Source organism: Fonsecaea monophora (assembly GCF_001642475.1).
Source record: "Fonsecaea monophora strain CBS 269.37 chromosome Unknown Scaff8, whole genome shotgun sequence".
Lineage (NCBI taxonomy): Eukaryota > Fungi > Ascomycota > Eurotiomycetes > Chaetothyriales > Herpotrichiellaceae > Fonsecaea > Fonsecaea monophora.
In genome coordinates this window covers 260334-279333 of record NW_019173939.1, presented here as the reverse complement: position 1 = coordinate 279333, position 19000 = coordinate 260334, and the positions used below count along the sequence as shown (strand labels likewise).

Genomic DNA, 19000 nt, shown 5'->3' with positions numbered 1-19000 from the left:
TCGAGGATAGCGAACCAACGAAGAGGGAGGCGAGTACCGTGTAAGGCAGAGTAAGTTGATTCAGGAAGATCGTGCGGTGAATAATGTTGCTAGAGAAGTGGTAGCAGTAGGGTACGTAGGCTGGTAGGTAATCGATACAATCGCGTCTCCAAGAAACCAAAGTCGCGAACCCTGCGTATACTCACTCGTACATGATGTGGAGGTCGAGGTACATACTCCGGATCTTACTATCTCGCAGGCGCCTGCGTAGGCATCCGCCACGCCAATTATTACTACAGATGTAGGTACCCGATGGGTACCAACGCTGCAACGGTCCCCAAGCCACTCGGTATACCTGCCTAATACCCGTCTGTTTCTCCTCCATCCAGGCTTATCTGGGTCTGGGCATGCGGAGAAATTTTTGAGAATTGAAAGGCCAATCCGACAAAATTCACCCCCGGACAGAAGAACAGTTTCCGTCTTTCTGAGCATATGTGTCTCACAAACCATGGCTCGTGAATTGCTTAGTAGCGACTCCTCGTCCGACAGCGAGGATGGTGGTGCCGATGTCCCACAAAGCGGCGAACTCAAGGTCAACGAGGCGTATGCGCGCCGATTTGAACACAACAAGAAACGAGAGGAACTACAGAGATGTATGGACTTTTCTCCCTCCTACTGATGAGAACATATTGAGACTGATCTTTTGTACAGTAGAGGAGAAGCTGGGCAAATCTTCCAGCTCACGAAAGCGTAAGCGAGGTGAAGTCGAATCTCCCTCCCGCGACGACGAAAGTTCTGCCTCGGACGATGACTCGACCAGCGAGTCTGAAGATGAAGGGGAGCTGGCCACAGAAGCCCTTGATTCAGAGATCATGGCTACCCTCAACGCAATTCGTTCGAAAGATCCCCGTGTTTATGACAAGAACGTCACGTTTTATACCAACAATAACGACGAGGGCGACGCAACTACGAAGACCAGAAAGGAGAAGCCGATGCACCTTCAAGATTACCACAGGCAGACCTTACTGAATGGTGGTGTCCAGCCGGAAGAAGAAGATCCTGTCCCTCTGACATACAACCAAGAGCAAGAGCAGCTAAAGAAGTCCATCATCGGAGAGATCAACGCTGCCGCAGAGCACGAGGATGACGAGGACGAAGAAGAGGAACATCAGTTTCTCAGCGCGAAGAGAAGGGAAAAGCTACCTAGATCTGAGGTTGCTTTGGACGTGGAAAGCGCGGAAAAGGATCCTGAAACTTTCTTGTCAAACTTCATGGCCTCTCGGGCTTGGGCGGCTCCGGACCCTTCTAATCTGCACCCTTTCGAGTCGGACGACGATGAAGAAGACAAGAGAGCAGATGAGTTTGAAGAGGCATACAATCTGCGATTCGAGGACCCTGAGAAATCAAACGAGACTCTGCGCTCTCATGCGAGAGACTTGGCTGCCAAATACTCTGTTCGGAGACAAGAGGCGAATCCGCGACAAAAGAAGCGAGAAGCAGAGAAGGCGAAGAAAGAAGCTGAAAAGCAGCAGCGAAAGGAAGAAAAAGCCCGTCTTCGCAAGTTAAAAATTGAAGAGCTTGAAGAGAAGGTGCGTAGAATTAAGCGGGCTGCCGGTATCAAGACTCAGGACTTGCGGCCAGAGGATTGGGCGCACTTGGTTGACGACGATTGGGATGACACCAAATGGGAGGAGATGATGCAGAAACGGTTTGGCGATGAATACTACGCAGAGGAAGATCTCCCGAGCGACGACGACACGGGTGGAAAAAAGCGGAAACCTCGAAAGCCCAAATTTGACGATGACCTAGACATCAAGGACATAGTGCCTGATTTCGAAGAAAACGATAAAGCAGACTTCAGTCTCACTGATGAAGAACCTCTTCCAAAGAAGGCGAAGAAAGTCAAGCGGTCTGTGGAAGAGAGCAAGCGGGACACAAAGAAAGAACGACGGATCATTGAACAACTAGTGGCTGATCAACTTCAATTGGAGCTCGACGCATCCTTGCCCAACAAGAAGACTGGTGGATTCACATACCGTGAGACATCTCCCAAGAGCTTTGGTCTTACTGCAAGAGATATATTGCTAGCCGATGACAAGAAATTGAATGAGTTTGTCGGGCTCAAGAAACTGGCATCATTCCGCGATCCAGAGAAGAAGCGCAAGGACCTGAAGAATCTGGGGAAGAAAGCACGGTTGAGGAAGTGGCGGTTGGACACCTTTGGCAACGAGGAAGGATTGCAGGCAAGCAATTTGATTCCTGCGCAACCTGAGGCCGGTCAAGACAGGGATGAAGGAGATGAAGCTGCAGTAGACATCAGGACAGAGGGAGCCAAGAAAAAGAAGAGAAGGAGGAACAAGAAGTCGAAGACAGAAGTCGATACTGTTGCTTGATTATTGTGGAGGTGTATACCAAGTATGGAGCCTTTTGAACTCCTGGACCTCGGAAGGAAAAGGGGAAGCAAACTTAGGTCAGGGTGAGCGACGCCCCCTCAGCCTTGCCACCATTTCTTGTGATGGATGTACTCGGTAGATCAGGTTCACATGCCCTTAGTGGGACCCCTCATGTGTCGGTATTCGATGTCCTCAATGTTTCCCATGACCGACATAGGTGTGTTCAGTACCCCCTTTTTCAGGCAGGGAGCGTGTTCAAAAAGATTACAAAACCCTCCACTCGTATTCGTACCTGTTAAAGAGCCTCATGCGGCCCAGTTAAGGTTCTCTGGAGATCTCTGGAGAAGCTGTGGATCGATGAGGGAGCAAGACTGCTTTCCGGAAAAATGGGCGGAAGAATGGGCGATATTTTGAGAAAGTAACTACTTTGGTTGAGTGCGATGGTCTTGTAGGCAACCGAAGGAGCCGTCCAGTGGCTGATCAGAGCCTGACACCATCCCCCGGGCAAGCGCGATAGGGGCCACGGGCGAGCCGGTTGCTGTGCAGAGAGTGATCTTTTTTTCCCTCAGCGGAGACAAAATTTTGATTGCGGACGATAATTGCCCGGGGCGGACAGTGCTGAGATTTCGCTGGTCGCTCGGGAAAAGTGCACACAAGCACCTCGCATTGACGGTTGTGCTGAGGGAGATCCGGGCCTTACCATATTAGGTTTAGCACGAGTCGAGCTCCCAATCCCTTTGAAAAATACCTGTCCGCTTCTAAACTTCCTCCATCTTTCTTTTTCGCATCTTCGCATCTTTTTCTTGCGTCCACCCATCACTGCCCTTCCTTCTCTCCTCTCAATCATAGTCCTTAGTTCTTCATAACCACCGTCAAGATGGCCAAAGGGTTAGTTCACACTCTATCCGCTGTCGATTCGTGCTGTTCTGCAGCAGTTATCGTTACCGAGCGGCCTCCTTGAGCTGCACGGACTGCCTCCGAGCACACTTCCAGCCGAACTTGTGCATACTGATGCTGACTCCTGCCATCTAGAGAAGTGGACCAAGGGTCCAAGACGATATGGGGCATGCCCGGTAAGACCTCACTGTCATTGATGTCGACGTCCAGGACTCGACGAGCTCTGGGCCTCGCCTCGACGATTCGATCATCAGAAGCCGCGGTCAATCGGAACTAATTGTGGACCCTAGGTTTCGTCGTCGACTTTTTGATGGGTGGTGTTTCTGCCGCTGTCTCGGTGAGTAACTCTCCAGTTCCGGTAGACAGTGAATGTGAACCGTAAAGCTGACAAATTTTGCTAGAAAACTGCCGCTGCTCCCATTGAGCGTGTCAAGCTCTTGATCCAGAATCAGGTATGTGTACCTGCTCCACCCCCATCGAACACATCTGCATGAGGCATACGAAACCCTCTGCCATGCCCAACAGATCCCCCAGACAATATGCCCAGAAAAATTTTCTTATCAATACCCGTTGATATGATGACCACACTCAAATTGACCATACCGAGCATAACCACTTACACCGTGACGTATAGGATGAAATGCTTAAAGCCGGTCGTCTTGACCGCAAATACACCGGTATCGTCGACTGCTTCAGCAGAACCATGAAGAGCGAGGGTGTTATGGCTCTGTGGAGAGGTAACACTGCCAACGTTATCCGATACTTCCCTACCCAGGCGCTCAACTTCGCCTTCCGTGATACCTACAAGTCGATGTTCGCCTTCAAGAAGGAGCGCGATGGATACTGGAAGTGGATGGCCGGTAACTTGGCCTCGGGTGGTGCTGCTGGTGCCACTTCCCTCCTCTTCGTCTACTCCCTCGATTATGCTCGGTATGTCTCACACCCCACACAAACACCCTTCCAGTATGCTGATACAGATATTCACAGTACCCGTCTTGCCAACGATGCCAAGTCTGCTTCTAAGGGTGGTGAGCGTCAATTCAACGGTCTCGTCGATGTCTACCGCAAGACCCTGGCTTCCGATGGTATTGCCGGTCTCTACCGTGGTTTCGGTCCTTCGGTCCTTGGTATAATCGTCTACCGTGGTCTGTACTTCGGCATGTACGACTCCATCAAGCCTGTTCTCTTGGTCGGTCCTCTTGAGGGTAACTTCTTGGCCTCTTTCTTGCTCGGCTGGGGTGTCACCACTGGTGCCGGTATCGCTTCCTACCCTCTTGATACCATCCGTCGTCGCATGATGATGACGTCCGGCGAGGTAAGTTTACCACCGGTTACAGCTGCAGGATCCGCACTTCTCTAACCACATAACACAGGCTGTCAAATACAAGAGCTCTTTCGATGCTGCCCAGAAGATCATGGCTGCCGAGGGTGTCCGGTCCTTCTTCAAGGGTGCTGGTGCCAACATTCTCCGTGGTGTCGCTGGTGCCGGTGTGCTCTCCATCTACGACCGTATGTTTCAACCCGCTCTCATCGATGCATCTCTTGTGCTAACAAATTTTGCAGAGGTCCAACTTCTCATGTTCGGCAAGAAGTTCAAGGGCGGTTCTGGCTAAGCGCCTCGTCACTTTACTGCGACTATCCGACAAGCGACTGTTCCAATCGCACAAAATGGTGTAGTTGAGGTGCAATGGGGGTAATGGCGCGCCTTCAGTTGGAAGGTTCAAAAGGTGGTGCGAGACTGTACGATGATATGGTGAGGTTGGTTGCAGGTGCTGGGGTGCGGCGACCAAGTCGAGGAAGATGAAACACATTTTGCAAATAGAGACGACACAAACGGGGATTGACGAGGGGAAATGGCCACGTTGAAACTCGTTGGGGGTTTTGTTCACAATATGCAATGGGGTTTCTTGCTTTACAACATCCTTTCGTTTCTTTCACTCCGGTCTGCAATTGTACTTTACTGCCTCGACTTGTGCTTTCAAGCATCTCACTTTGCTCCCTCCTGCAGTCTCTGAACCCTTTAATTTTCGCAGTGGCCCTCCATTGTCTGAGTACACTCTCTCGCCTCGGATGATTTTTGTGGCTGACTGTAACTGCGTTCGTTGGTCCGCTTAGTAGCGACATCAACGAACTGCCATCGCAGTACTAAGTCGCATCCATCTATCTCGTACCCGCCACCCAATGACTAGGGAATCCCTTGCAGGAAGATCTGAAAGTAGTCTTCACCCTTTTTTTTTCCAACCCTTTTAGTCCCAGACCGCATTTTTGCTCAGCAGATATCCATATTGGTACTGGGTAGATAGATAGGTACGTCTACTGGTACATTAGCCCTCCGCCAATCCTTATCCTTGTTCTACGGAGTAGCGGACGAACGGCTTCGCTAACTCAAGTCCCAAGCATTCCCAACAAACAGCAAGATATTGTTGCCCTTTCGACGATCCCAGTACCACCAAGTCCATGCATTTTGTTCGTAAGAGAGTGAAAGAAGTGTCTTTCGTAGGGTAAATCATCCAGGTTATATGCCCCTGTGCCGCTGACCGGATCGATAACCTTTTCCCTGCTTTCTGCCTTGTCCTTCCATGAACCGTTTACCCCTTCATCGTTAACACACAACTCTTGTCTCGAAACAAAAAGAAAGTACTGCTCCCGCCTCCGCCAGTGTATGTACCACTAGGGTCTGAATCTCAAATATCATCTTCGCCATTGATATGCTTCCATATCTGCCTTTCCGTCGCACTCAGTCTTTTGCCTGCGGCCCTTGCCCACAACATGGCCGTCTTCACGACCGTGCCGTTCGAGTCGCTGTCTTCCGAGCCATAACCGCCCCATTCTCCGTCCAATATGCCACCTCTTTTCGAGTATGATAGTGGGGAAAGGGTGGCGCGGTAGTCGTTCTCTTGGCACGATTCGACGGGTTTGTCGTCAAAGGAGCTATGATGGTCTTGTTGATACCCTGGCGGGTGGGAGAGATCCTGAGGCTGCGAGAAGTTGTAGCTGGGACTTGTGGTGGTGGAAGTTACGCCTGCAGGTGGGATGGAACGGGTCGGCGTGTATGGCATGTAGGCGGTGGACGACGGGGATTGAATGGGCAGTGGGCGGGAGTGTGTGGGAGTTTGTGCTTGTACAGGGACAACCATCTGACGCTGTGGGGATGCGTGTGGTGACAACCCTGGTTGATACCGTGGGATTTCGAGGGGCTGTGGAGGAAGGGGTACGGTGGACTGTGGTGAAGGACTTGTAAAAGGTAAGGGCACTGCACCTGGCTGCGGTGGTGGAGGGCTGAACTCGGATGTGGTTATCGTGTTGGTTGAAGTGGGTGTCGCTTCATATCTATTGTTGTAACTGCTGGCTAACGTGTTGGTTGGTTGCGGGACTGCCGGTGCTCCAGGGTGCGCAGGCTGCTGTGAGAATAAGGGACCGCTGGAACGGCTTGTGGAAGTTGGCTGGCACTCATCGTCTAAAGGCGTATACCGAGCAGCGGCAGTGCTGGGCGTCAGTACACCGAGAGGATGCGACGGGAGGTTGGTGTTTATGGGCGAGGCAGAATGGACTGGTATGGGCGCCATGGTCAATGGGGCAGCACGCGAGCTGCTGGGATGTACTCTTCTGTTCCTAGAGTTGAGGGGATGAAGCGTGTCTTGTCTTTCGAGGCAAGAGAATGAATGAGATGTGGCAGAAAGAAATAGTAAAGAAGTGACAAAGTAAACTAATATACTCTTTCTCGTCTTTTTGTGGGTGAGATGGTTGACAGGCTGCGCGTTTGTACTCGAGTGTTCAAGGGATAAATTCGCAAAGGGCTGGCGTCATCGAAGGCACGAACGAGCGGGTTGGAACGGTCAACGGCCACTCCCTTGGATCTCAAATACCAACATCACCAATGCGAAGAAGAGTCCCACCACGTAGAGAGATAAGAGACAGCCTTGATGAGACGGAATCGAATAAAAGGTCTTTATCGAGTGCATGCGCATAAGGCTAGTTGATACCTGCCTGGTAACAAAGTGCAGACAGTCCTTTGATGCCAACTCGAAGACGGGTATCTTCCTCTTTCCGCGACAACAACGCTTCTGTTTGCGGCAATTGTACACAGAGGCATGACCCTTAACAAGTCCAAATGCAGAACTGCGGTGACACAAAGAATGCGCCATGGGGGCGAGCGAGCGACGCGGCGAGCGGGAAGCGCGCCAAGCCGGTATGATCTATGCCAAGCCCCTTCTGGGAGCCCCGATCTGATTGGCTGTCGGCACACTGCACGAAATAATGCATCCCGGAAAAACTTCTATACTAGTGCAATCATTTGATCCATCATGATGGTCGGGCACATGCAAAGAGTTCAGCACAATTTCCTGAGCAAGAGCTGATTACTCTGTGCGCATCTCGACGACGGCTCTCTAATTTCACTCCAATTTGTGACTGTGATCTATTCCGAAGATCCCTTTCAACGAGGCACCAAGCATATCCTGCAACCATCTGACAGTGTCACAACTGCTCTCCGAAGCACCGCGTGCTTGATTCGTGTCTCTTGATTCGCTCATTCGGCCAGGCGCATCTCAACTCGGTTGTTGCATCCTCTTCCCCAACTGGTTCCTCTGCTCTTTCACGAACACACGGTCTTGTGAGCCCTAAACCATCGTTGGACCCGAGCCTGACGTCCGGGCCACCTTGGTACCGAAAATTTCAACATTGGGAGCAAAGCTCGCATCAAACACACATCCTGCTCACAGAAAGAACTTTCCACCATTCAAGCCTCGCCTTGAACGGCATTCTCCCACCGCTTCTCGCTCACCCAATGTCACATATACCGCTTCTTCGACCATCGCAGAGTGGTCCTTCTGTCCGCTAACACACCTGGAAAAGTGTCGCGCATCGCGGGGCCCCCCAAAAGAGCCTTGTCAGGGCCGACTCTATTCGTTATAGTGTCATTTGAGTCAATCTCTTTTATACCCTCGCACCACCAAACATGTAACGTTCTCTTCGATTCCTCTCATACCCTGGCACTAATCCAATCAGGAAATTCGGCAAGCAGATCCAACGCCAGCAGTTGGATCTTCCTGAATATGCGGCCAGTTTCCTCAACTACAAGGCCCTCAAAAGGGTGTGACAAGACTTTATGTATTCGTTAAGAGAAGACTCTGCTCACCATGTCATTCAGCTCATCAAACAACTCAGTGCTACTCCTACCATTAGCGCCCAAGGAGGTCCCACCACCCTCGACGCACAGGCCGCACTTAGAGCGAATAAAGAGGTTTTCTTCTTCCGACTGGTGGGCGCCTCATCATCTTCCGCGCTTCCCGCCATTCTCTGATACAAGTTGTAGGAACGTGAGATAGAAAAGGTCAACGTCTTCTATCTCCAGAAAGAGGCAGAGGTATAGAAATTCACATGTTGACTAAGTTGACCTCTAACCCCGGTCCAGTTTTCTCTTCGTCTGAAAACGTTGCTTGACAAGAAAAGGGTCATCCAAGCAAGAATAGCAGCCAGCTCCAGACTCTCTGCTAGTTTCGCAACGTTGGTCGAGGGATTTCAACAGTTCGACAATGATCTCAACAAACTTCAAGTAAGAAGGGTGCGTTCTAGACAAGGACTCTAGTAGCTGACGCGTCGCAGCAATTTGTCGAAGTCAACGAAACCGCAATTTCAAAGATTCTGAAAAAGGTCTGGTTGACCTACCACTTATTTTGAATTAGGGACTGATCTTTTGTAGTGGGACAAAACGTCGAAGGTGGACTACTGTCTATACCCGTGCCTCTGGGGTGAGCTGACACCAGTGACAGTCAAGAACGAAAGAGATCTATCTCCAACGTGCCGTCGAAATCCAACCTTGTTTTAATCGCGATGTACTTCGGGACCTCGCAGACCGAGCGACAACGGCGAGGCTTGATTTGGAGGCATGGGCAGAGGGTGAAAATATTCAGTACGAAGTATCGAGACAACAAGATCGCATGATAGGACAACGTGTGGGCACGGAAGAGAGTGATATCGACATTCAGATTCTTCAAGCCTCTGCCGCCAGTAATATTGGCGCCCTTCGAGAATGGTTTGCCAGACTGGGCAACTCCCCGGACGCACGCGAGCGTTTCACCAGAATATTCCTTGCGACAATCTCTGAAGCACCTGACGATTCTTTAAACCTATTCCTAAACTCGGGCCTGGTCGATATCCACGCCGAAGACGACATCAACGAACGAAACTGTTTACACGAAGCTGCAATTTATGGCAAAGATGTTGTGTTGGATTATGCTCTCAGTCATGGAATTGACCTCACCCGTCTGGATGTGTATGGGAGGGTACCACTGCACTATGCATGCTTAAGAGGACGCCTTGCTATGGTTGAAAAATTGCTGGCAGCAGGACCAAACACCATCGACATGAAAGACCACGACAACTTTACACCGTTGATCCATAGCATTGTGCGACACCGGGTCGAGTGTGTTCGCCTTCTCCTCGCGAACAACGCGAGGATTGATCCGCAATCCGATGCAGATCACATTCCCCTGAACTTGGCCTGTCAACATGGATCAATTGAAGTTGCCGCCTTACTGTTGGAAAGAAACGCAAAACTGCTTCCCGATGCAGAGGGTCTTTTCCCCCAGCATCTTGTGGCTCGCTCCAGTCAAAAAGCCGATCTTCTCTTGCTCCTCCGTCAGCATGGGGCGGACTTGAATCAGCGCGATAAGTTGTACCAGTGGACGCCACTGTTCCATGCCGCAAGCGAGGGTCGAGTTGAATGTCTGCGAGCACTGCTCGAAAACGGTGCTGACCCTGAGGCTCTGGACGAAAAGGGCCTTACAGCCATGTATTACGCCACATGGGAAGGCCACCTGGAATGTATGGAACTTCTTTGGCGGCAAAGCAGTCACCATCGCGCCGAACGCAGATCTTCCACCCTGTTAGGACCTGTTGTCCCACCCCATAACCAGATGCTGGCAATGGAGATCACGCCCGAGGAACCCACAGGAGCTGAGGGCGACGGAATTCCTGACTTATCCCTGCCGCCACCGATCATACCGTTGCGGCGCTACGGACACAACTTCCTCGACACGAAAACATTCATTGCCCTCAACTTCGACCGGACGTCGAAAGCCATACAATTTTTCAATGAAGCGAGGTATCCTGCGGCCCGCCTAACCATTTCCTCGAAAACCTCTGACCTCATTCCTCGCAATCTAATGCTGCCTATACAAGAGGACGCCAGGTCCGTGTACTTTCAGGTGGATAATCTCAGCACCTTCTCTGTGGATTTCGAGATCTACCCGACGTTTGGATCGAAAGTGATAGCCAAGTCGGTCGCCCTTCCGGATGTGTTTCGCGCCATCGCAAGCAGCGCTGGCACGTGCTGTCTTCCACTGTTTGACCCAAGGCTCCGGTCGGTAGGACAGATACAGTTCGATTTCCAGGTCATCAAACCGTACCAGGGTACGCCGTTGGAGATTACACAATTTGCACCGTATTGGAAGGCCACAAGCGCTTTAGACGATCACAGCGGATTAGTTACGGGATCGAGCCTTTCTGGGGACTACCTCAGACTAACGATACAGCTCACCCGGGACGGTGTTCCTGTGAGCTACCCGTCTTATTTTGTGACCTACAACAACCTCGACGTCTCGCTCTGTCAGCTCAAATATGAGACACTGATGAAACTTGGCATGAAAGGCCGTCTTTTGAACAATGATGGAACACCGACCCTGGACAGCATGGATATCATCGAGTGGCGAGACCGACTGTCTGGCTCCGTCTTTGCGCTTCGAGAGATCCTGATCGCGGTGCCCTCACACATCAACCTCAATCTGCATATTCTGTATCCGACAAGTCATGAAGATTTCTCGCTGGGAGTTTACTCGAATATTGACATCAACACCTTCGCTGACGCGATTCTGACCGAAGTGTTCGATCACGCAAGGGCCTTGCGCGCACAGGCTCCGGACCTGACTCGTTCCATTGTGTTCTCCTCTTTCAACAGCAACATCTGCACTGCCCTGAACTGGAAGCAGCCCAACTTCCCCGTCCTACTCTGCAATGATCTGGGTAGTTCGCCAAACGCCTACCATTCATCTTCAAATCTCATCGAAACTGCTTCGCAAAGAGGGACGTCGATCAAAGAGTCGGCACGCTTGGCACAACTGAACAACTTTATGGGATTGACTTGCTCGGCACGGATTTTGCAGATGGTGCCTGCTTTGACGGAAACTCTCAAGCAAGCAGGACTGGTGCTTGTTTCCGATGCGTCGGCGGACAATGACAGTGGAGGCCATCAGCAATCGCACTCACACGAGCAAGCGCAGAGCTCGACCTTTTCGATGTTACCGGATGGCGTCAACGGTATCATGAAGGCGAACGGCATTTTACGATTCAACGAGACAGTCGACATGTAGAAGAAACATCTTCCCCCCCAAAAGCGGGCTCGAGGAAGATGCTTGGCGCATGTCCAGCGATTGATGACCTGTCAACGAAATCCACACAGGGGACCACACAGGGGACACGGACCCTGATTCAACGGGGTGAGGGAAAAGACCACAGAAATTTTTGAGGGGGTGGGCGGACTTTTGAAGTGGTTTGCATTTTCCAGCCGGAGCGTAAACTACCTCGTAGGGATGATTCATTCATGGTCGTCGTCATGTAGGTCGAACGGGAACGGGAACGGGAACAGCAAATAGACAATTGTGCCACACAGAATGCAGAAGAGGGAGAGAAGTTCATCTGCAGGTCTATAAACGTGCGTAAAGGTTGTACAATGTAACTCAGCCAGCCAGCCAGCAGTGCAGTGCAGTGCGGTGCGGTCACCTCGGTCGCAACACCTCTGCTGGCAGATGTTATGGGTAATTGTTCAATATCGGCCCAAGGACAAAGCTGGCCACCAACCCAAGTATACACTTATACAGAGCTTTAGTCATGATATATACATACATGGTCCTCGCAGAGTACATCAACGTCATGGGTTCTCTAGGCAGCATCAAAGTTCCCTCAATTTCCTGTCGCAGAGTACACCGAATGACCTGAAATGTATTGAAACGATCTGAGGATAGAAGTGGGAGAAAAGAAAGTGATCGAGTTATGTACCGGGCTCGTTGGAGGAAAGGGAATGACTGGAAGGGAGTAGAGATATTTACTTTTTGGCTGCTCGAACCACTATAGACGTACAATAACCAGAGACTACTAGGTTTGACGGAATTGGGGTGAACTGACCACCTGTTACCATATCTCCTCTTTTTGGCCTCTCTCCTTTCCATGTGATACCGAGTCACGATAGATCTTTGTGGTCTCCCTAGCTCTCCAGCCGCCCAGTAGTCCCAGATAGACAGACATCTAGTCGAAGGGACCGACTACAGCTGCACCAACCCGACGCCGATACCGGCCCAAATGCCCGCGCCGGCAGCGAACGCGGCGCCCCATCCGGCACCACGCAGGCGCCAGATCTGGTAGACGTCGACGACGCAGAGGACCATGCCGGCGAGGATCACGGTGCCCATCTCGGGCAGCTTGGCGTCGGCGCCGAGCTTGGCCAGCGCGAGGCCGATGCTCAGGTCGCGCGCGCCCAGCAGGGCCATGGACGTGGTCACGGCCGCGGCGTGGTTGGCCACGTCGGCGTTGGCGTGCTCGGCCGGCGAAGTGCGGCTCTTGGTCGGGTTGGCGTTGGTGCCTGGCGGGGCGGTCGAGGGTGATCCGCTCAGCGACGACGACGACGAGTGCGGGTACAGCCCGAACGTCTTGCCCGCGGCCACGGGGAAGGTGATGGCGAAGCTGCCCAGGCCGATGTATGTCGCTGCCACGGACAGGCCGAGCACGCGCCACGTCGAGGGGGAGAAGTCCATTATTGTTCGTTGGCTGGTTGATAATCAGCTATGTTGAGCTGAGGGGTGGTCGGATTGCTGGGAATTGTGGTTCAACGGCTGATTCGAATATGTAGCAGTATACGGGCGGTACGTAGGGAATGGTGCAAGGGTTGTATCACAGTGATGCTGCTACCGGCGAAAATCGGGCCTGTTCTGGTCTGGATAGAACGAATAGATCGGTGTCGACGTCCTTGATCGATTGCGAGAGAAACCCGGTGGACAACTTCTTCAGTAGTGTGTTTGATGATGGAAGGAGGAGGATGAGGGAGCTGCGAATTGACTTTCTGGGATAATTCTTCCGCGAGCCAGTGTCTAGGTACGTCAGTGAATGGGAGGTCATCTTGTACAAACGTGGTAGGTGCATAATTAATTCTTTGGAACTCTGGTCCAATACGAATACGGAGTCGGAGACGGAGGCGGAGGATTTACCGAGTACATTCCGCTCAGACTTCAACATAATACCTCGTACATACTAGTATACTGCCTAGAGAAGTGACTCGGAGCCAATGTACCGAGTAGATAATTACCGAACATGATTCAAGGTTCAACCCGACTTGTTCCTTTGTCAGACTCTCCGTGCCCTGTGGCCTGTGGCCCCCTTACCTGTCAGCAAACTGCTCTTCTCCCCGCCTGTTGTCTGCGTACATTGTTGTTGGAAGGTGTCAAGCACCCATTGAAATACTCGTCGCAACAGAACTCAACCTTGCAGCCTCGTCTTCTGCCGCTGACCATGTCTCTCCACTACCACTTTTCCAGCCGACTCCGCATCCTCGACTTCTTCAAGCCGGAGAGATTTTGATATATATATACCTCCGTTCCGCCGTGGCACAGAATGCGTCTACTGCGTCATCATCATCATCATCATCATCTTCTTCGATGCCCGAAATATGTATATTTCTGTTTTCGCGGCAAACACGTCCAGCCTCAACCAGGCAGTCGTGGTGCGGTGTTGTGTTGAATGTGTCTGTTCTGGGACTCGAGAAGTCAGAAGTATCCGCATCGCGTTCGAGGTCTATCGCAGAAATGTGTCCTATGGTGACCGTGGAGCAGCGCTGGGGACTCCAACTCAGTCATCGCTTGAAAGTGGTGTTCCGTGAGTGCAGAAGGTACATGGTGTTGACCTTGGGAAGCATGGAAACTCTGGGTAGGTCAAGAGCCAAGCCGAGCCTTTGGGTGATAACGAGATTGTTGCAAAATGATTAAGAGTCATAGTTGGTGGTGAACCGGGGCTGTTGGCTCGCTCGAGACGGTAAGCTGATACATCGTTGAAGGAAATTTTCCATTTGGGCGTACAGGCAAGCTGTTAATACCTTTGCGATGGTGCCGAACAAGGCATAAAGTGGTTGGATTGTTTCCGCTAGGCATTTCTGGCCACATCCTGTCCGTGAGATGCACTGAGAGCTATGCCTGTCAGATTCGGAGTGGGAACTTCGGGGTGGCAGTCTCTCTTGTTTCGCCTTTGAAGCTCGTTTGTACCAAAGATGACGGTGGTTTCTTCTCATCGACAGTTGCGAAGTGCTGACCCGGATACAGGCCAGGTATACCACTGACCATCCCTGCCGATGGTGGACGAACCAGACATGGGAACGAAAGAGCCCACACAGCGTGCTCAAGGAGGAGCAAGATAACAACATGCAACACACACGGCTCTTCGTAACCCACCTTGATGGATTTGAAAGTTGCCCGGAAAAACGCCTGGAAAGGTCACAAGAAGCAGAGAGGAAGAAGGAGGTACTTATAGTCTGAGAAGCCTACCGCAAAAACCTTGAATAGGATGGTTATTCACTGTGGATTGAATATGCAGTGGACCGGGGAGTGTCATTCTGTTTCATCAAACAATGGGCGTGTTTGACAGACAGTGCTGGAATATCGTGGATGAATGGCAGTCATGAATGGCACGGTAGTGAACAAGGCCAGAGACAGATTGACGCAAGTTGATACATTACCTCCACATGATTAGGAACTGCCTTCAACTGCCCGCGGGAACATTCATCGAATAGAACCGAGTTTCCCGCGCTATCGTCGAACTTACAAGACCCTTCAAGGCGCGGGCATCTGAATGCTCATTCCTGTTTCAGCTCTCATGGACCACGCTGACAATGTACTTCTCGCCATCGTCTCCAGCCGCAGTCACGATAACCTGGTGCCCTTCGATGTCTTCTGCCCTGTCACCTACTCCGACTTCCTCTTTGTAGTCCTTGTACCAATCCAGTTTGTGCTCACCACTAACCAGTTCGTATCGGGCGGCAGTTACAGCCGCCTGTCGAGACAAATGTATCCCTTTGATCTCAGTATATGTGAATCCGGTGGTGGGTGACTGGGTTGTGCGGAGAACATAGAAGAGATCATCCTCTACTCTCCCATCACCTGGCTTGGAGCGAACGCCCAGAGAGTTCGGCGTGCTTTCGATCCCGACCTCATGAATTTCACCGTCCGTCTCGGCATGGACAACGACGTTGTTCGCATATTGCCAAGTCGATGAAGGTTGGGTAATGTCATTCGTCACATAGATGTTCATCGAGTCGTGAGATAAGCCCTCATCCTCAAGGCGGCGGAGTGCAACCTTTTGGGCTGAATCAAGGTCTGTGCAAGTCCCGCAGATTTCAGTATGGGTGGTTGGGGGTGATCCAGCTCTCGTAGTGATCCGTTTGATGTGGAACAGGTCGGGGACGAGGGAAGGGCGTCGCTGCATTTTGAGTCTGAGAGCTTTTCACTAAGTGTTTCTGGATCCAATTTCCTTTGAAGCCACGATTGTAATGGAGAGGGTGAGAAACGAAGAACCAAACCATTTGCCCCTCTTCAACTCTTTGTCCTACCTATTGATCCTTGTGAAGAGGGAGGGGTAACGAGCTCAATGTGTGCGATTGCCCGAGCATGGATGGGCACTGGGCATGGAAAGATTCGTCTTGTGACAGTGAAAGGTTCCAGCCATGAAACGAGGAGTTCTGGGCTCCAACCCCGCAAACAACAAGGGGAAACTGTTGGATGATGCAGGGCCATGAATACGAGGTTGGCAATGGCCAGTCGGGTGCAATGAGGGCTCCGACACAAAAGTCTGCTCATAGGTGACTGGGTACCTTTGCAATGACTGACACTGCTGGATTCAACCATACCTTGGATGTGCCTTGAGGTTGTTAGAAGACATTTACGATGCTCCAACAAGCGAAAAGGAGAGCAGCGAGTGGGTCCATAGCTACACCGCCTATTGGTTAAACTTCCAACCAATAATATTCCTGTGCCCGATCCGCAATTGAAATCGAGCTTGAAAGTTGAAAGTTGAATGCACAATTGAACCGTCACCGTCAATCATTTGGCTTCAGAACGAACACCATCTTCCTCCGGCACCGACGTTGTGCGCGTCCTATCCTCCAATATGCCACCAACCATCCCCAGGCTTGTGGCCGTCCCACTCCCGCCTCCTTTCCTCCTCCCTCGACCACTCCTACGAAAATCCTTGAGCGGCTCTCAGAGAAGATGCATGGGCATTCGCTCACTGGACCGACAGCCGAAACACAATCCCTACAACGTCGTCCCAGGCATTCAACCACTCCTCTCCACGCCCGCCGCGGCCTTTGAGCGAAAGTTGAAATCAGATACCCTTCCTCTACGGTCAGGAGCTCTGGCAATCAAGAAGGGCATGACCGCAGTATACGACGTTGAATCTGGAAAGAGAATACCCTGCACGGTGTTACAGCTGGACAGAAATCAGGTCGTCAGCCACAAGACGCGGAGAAGACATGGTTACTACGCGGTGTGTGTTGGCAGCGGCACCATCAACCCCAAGAATGTGGTCAAGCCCATGCTCGGCCACTACTCCGTGCAGGGCGTGAGCCCCAAAAGATTTCAGCGCGAATTCCGAGTCCGAGGCCCAGAAGGACTGCTACCAGTAGGCCAAGAGATCCGCGCCGATTGGTTTCTAGCCGGGCAGTTTGTGGACACTCGGTCAAATTGCAAAGGAAAGGGTTTCGCAGGTCCGATGAAGAGATGGGGTTTCAAAGGTCAGCCACGAAGTCACGGTCACTCTCTCAGCCACAGATCGCATGGTTCCGTGGGTCCCAGTCAGGGAGGTGGTAGTCGTGTATATCCCGGCAAGAAGATGGCCGGAAATATGGGTGGCCAGAGGAATACGGTGCAGAACTTGAAGGTTCTGCAGGCGGATGCAGAGAATGGGATTGTCGTTGTGCATGGTAAGTTCTTGTTCTAATGCCGCTCTCGGATGACTCGTCAATGCTAATAAAAGCTGGGCAGGAGCTGTGAGCGGTCCTAAAGGGTGTCTGGTCATGATTCAAGACGCGTTAAAGAAACCTTGGCCGGAGGTTCCTCAGCTACTGAAGCCATCCAAGGTTGAGGCGCCAGTGGCGGAGGCAGAGCCTGCGAAAATTCCTGTATGATAAGAGCTATAAAGGGCTTTGGGACCATTTGTATCATTACAGCGAGGCGACCGGGCCTGTCGATATATCAACCTTTGGTTATGAAGCATCCATCCTGTTTCATTAGGTGCTCGTTCCCATGCAACTATGAAAACAACGTACTCCGTCCTTGAGCAAAACTATTCCCGAACGTCATCCGTAGTAGGACTGCTTCGAGCAACCGTCTACCAGACGGTGATCAGGCACCCCTATAGTCGTACCTCAGGCCCTCCAACTCGGCCAATCCCGCATTAACCTCGGACATACTCTTCCTCGTGAGAAAGACCATTCCAAAGATGAGGCCGGGGAGCAACAAAAGCAGCCACAGACCTTCTGGCACGTCACTCCGGGAGCGGTAGCCCATGGACGCGATGACCAGGAGCACGTCGATGAAGGCGTTGAGGTAGGGCAGGTACTGGTTGATGGGGCTGTCGGCGGACGAGAGGAGGAAGCCCGTCTGGGGGATCCCGGTGCCGTGCACGTGTCTCTGTCGCGTAGCGGTCGGCGATGAGCGTGACGAGGTAGAGAGGGATCCCAGCGGCGTCGACGTCGGGACCATGTACATGATGTAGGCGCTGGAGGCGAGCGAGGTGATGCTCAACAGGCACAGAAACGCCATGGCTCGCGAGGTCGACATGGTGAGGTACATCATGAACGGGAGGGTGACGACGAGCGGCAGGGCCGTGAACATTACGGTGTAGATGGCATTGGTCGAGGTCTCGGAGGCCTGCAGGTTCTGGAGGAGGTTTTCTTGTTCTGTTTGCAATTTACACAACGACATGTCAGGCTTGTTATTGTTGGAAGACATTCTGGTGTTCCCCCTTTTACTGCAGGATCATGACGTGAACCACCAGAGCGTGGGATGATTGACTCGCTCGCTCCGAGTCCCCAGCAGAGAGCACCGCATTTATATTTCATGACTTTCTCCGTACAAAGACACACGTACCTTCTTCGTCCATCTCTTCGTGCGACATGTCCGCATCATCTTCGGAGGGATACTTGAATGTTTTCCGAAGCCGTGCAGCGCTCATTCTGAGCTCATGTAGCAGCAAGCTCCCAACAAGTGAGAGGCTGAAGACCCGACTGTGTCTCGGTCTCCTGTTCAGGCTACCCCGACAGCGATCCCAACAGGGCTTAAAAATGGGAGGAAAAGTCAGAGGTGGTTCATCATGGTGGTCGAGGGGGTCCGTGTCATATGATCGATCTCATTAACACCAAGTTGTCCAGACGGAGGAAGCCTTGGAATGAAAGCATCTTGCGGAGAAACTTGGCTCCGGTTCCCGCAGCCAAGGCCGCTAACCTCTAAGCCTCCTCTTGTGGGTCCTTGACACACCTTGTCTGTCTAATATCATAGGCCGCTTCATCGCAAAGGCACCCCTCGAACGATTGGTCCCGCCTTCACAAAAGTGGCCGATGGTCCGTGCGTCTGGACTGGAATAACAGGTCGGGACGTCCTGACGAAACAATTTCATGCCCTAGGTAGCTGAGGGATTCT

At 51.8% G+C, this 19000-nt stretch overlaps 8 protein-coding genes across 8 annotated transcripts; 4 read left to right on the top strand and 4 right to left on the bottom strand.

Moving 5' to 3' along the window:
• Window positions 1-487: 487 nt before the first annotated feature.
• On the top strand, window positions 488-2372 carry AYO21_02001 (hypothetical protein; the record flags this gene model as incomplete). Its single annotated transcript, XM_022651982.1, has 2 exons — window positions 488-632; window positions 691-2372. 2 exons carry the CDS (start codon window positions 488-490, stop codon window positions 2370-2372), a joined length of 1827 nt encoding a protein of 608 aa, XP_022515726.1.
• An 877-nt stretch (window positions 2373-3249) lies between these two features.
• On the top strand, window positions 3250-4882 carry AYO21_02000 (ADP,ATP carrier protein; the record flags this gene model as incomplete). Its single annotated transcript, XM_022651981.1, has 8 exons — window positions 3250-3260; window positions 3405-3445; window positions 3560-3606; window positions 3671-3721; window positions 3904-4199; window positions 4257-4584; window positions 4643-4778; window positions 4833-4882. The coding sequence occupies 8 exons, from the start codon at window positions 3250-3252 to the stop codon at window positions 4880-4882; spliced, it is 960 nt and encodes a 319-aa protein (XP_022515725.1).
• Window positions 4883-5953: 1071 nt separating this feature from the next.
• On the bottom strand, window positions 5954-6835 carry AYO21_01999 (hypothetical protein; the record flags this gene model as incomplete). Its single annotated transcript, XM_022651980.1, has 1 exon — window positions 5954-6835. The coding sequence occupies one exon, from the start codon at window positions 6833-6835 to the stop codon at window positions 5954-5956; it is 882 nt and encodes a 293-aa protein (XP_022515724.1).
• A 1541-nt stretch (window positions 6836-8376) lies between these two features.
• On the top strand, window positions 8377-11638 carry AYO21_01998 (hypothetical protein; the record flags this gene model as incomplete). Its single annotated transcript, XM_022651979.1, has 6 exons — window positions 8377-8529; window positions 8584-8634; window positions 8683-8823; window positions 8874-8921; window positions 8971-8988; window positions 9041-11638. 6 exons carry the CDS (start codon window positions 8377-8379, stop codon window positions 11636-11638), a joined length of 3009 nt encoding a protein of 1002 aa, XP_022515723.1.
• A 948-nt stretch (window positions 11639-12586) lies between these two features.
• Window positions 12587-13075, bottom strand: AYO21_01997 (hypothetical protein; the record flags this gene model as incomplete). Its single annotated transcript, XM_022651978.1, has 1 exon — window positions 12587-13075. One exon carries the CDS (start codon window positions 13073-13075, stop codon window positions 12587-12589), a length of 489 nt encoding a protein of 162 aa, XP_022515722.1.
• Window positions 13076-15170: 2095 nt separating this feature from the next.
• Window positions 15171-15788, bottom strand: AYO21_01996 (hypothetical protein; the record flags this gene model as incomplete). Its single annotated transcript, XM_022651977.1, has 1 exon — window positions 15171-15788. One exon carries the CDS (start codon window positions 15786-15788, stop codon window positions 15171-15173), a length of 618 nt encoding a protein of 205 aa, XP_022515721.1.
• Window positions 15789-16469: 681 nt separating this feature from the next.
• On the top strand, window positions 16470-17487 carry AYO21_01995 (hypothetical protein; the record flags this gene model as incomplete). The annotated part of the gene is made up of 2 exons (XM_022651976.1): window positions 16470-17283; window positions 17345-17487. The coding sequence occupies 2 exons, from the start codon at window positions 16470-16472 to the stop codon at window positions 17485-17487; spliced, it is 957 nt and encodes a 318-aa protein (XP_022515720.1).
• Window positions 17488-17704: 217 nt separating this feature from the next.
• Window positions 17705-18536, bottom strand: AYO21_01994 (hypothetical protein; the record flags this gene model as incomplete). Its single annotated transcript, XM_022651975.1, has 2 exons — window positions 17705-18261; window positions 18452-18536. 2 exons carry the CDS (start codon window positions 18534-18536, stop codon window positions 17705-17707), a joined length of 642 nt encoding a protein of 213 aa, XP_022515719.1.
• Between the last annotated feature and the right edge of the window lie 464 nt (window positions 18537-19000).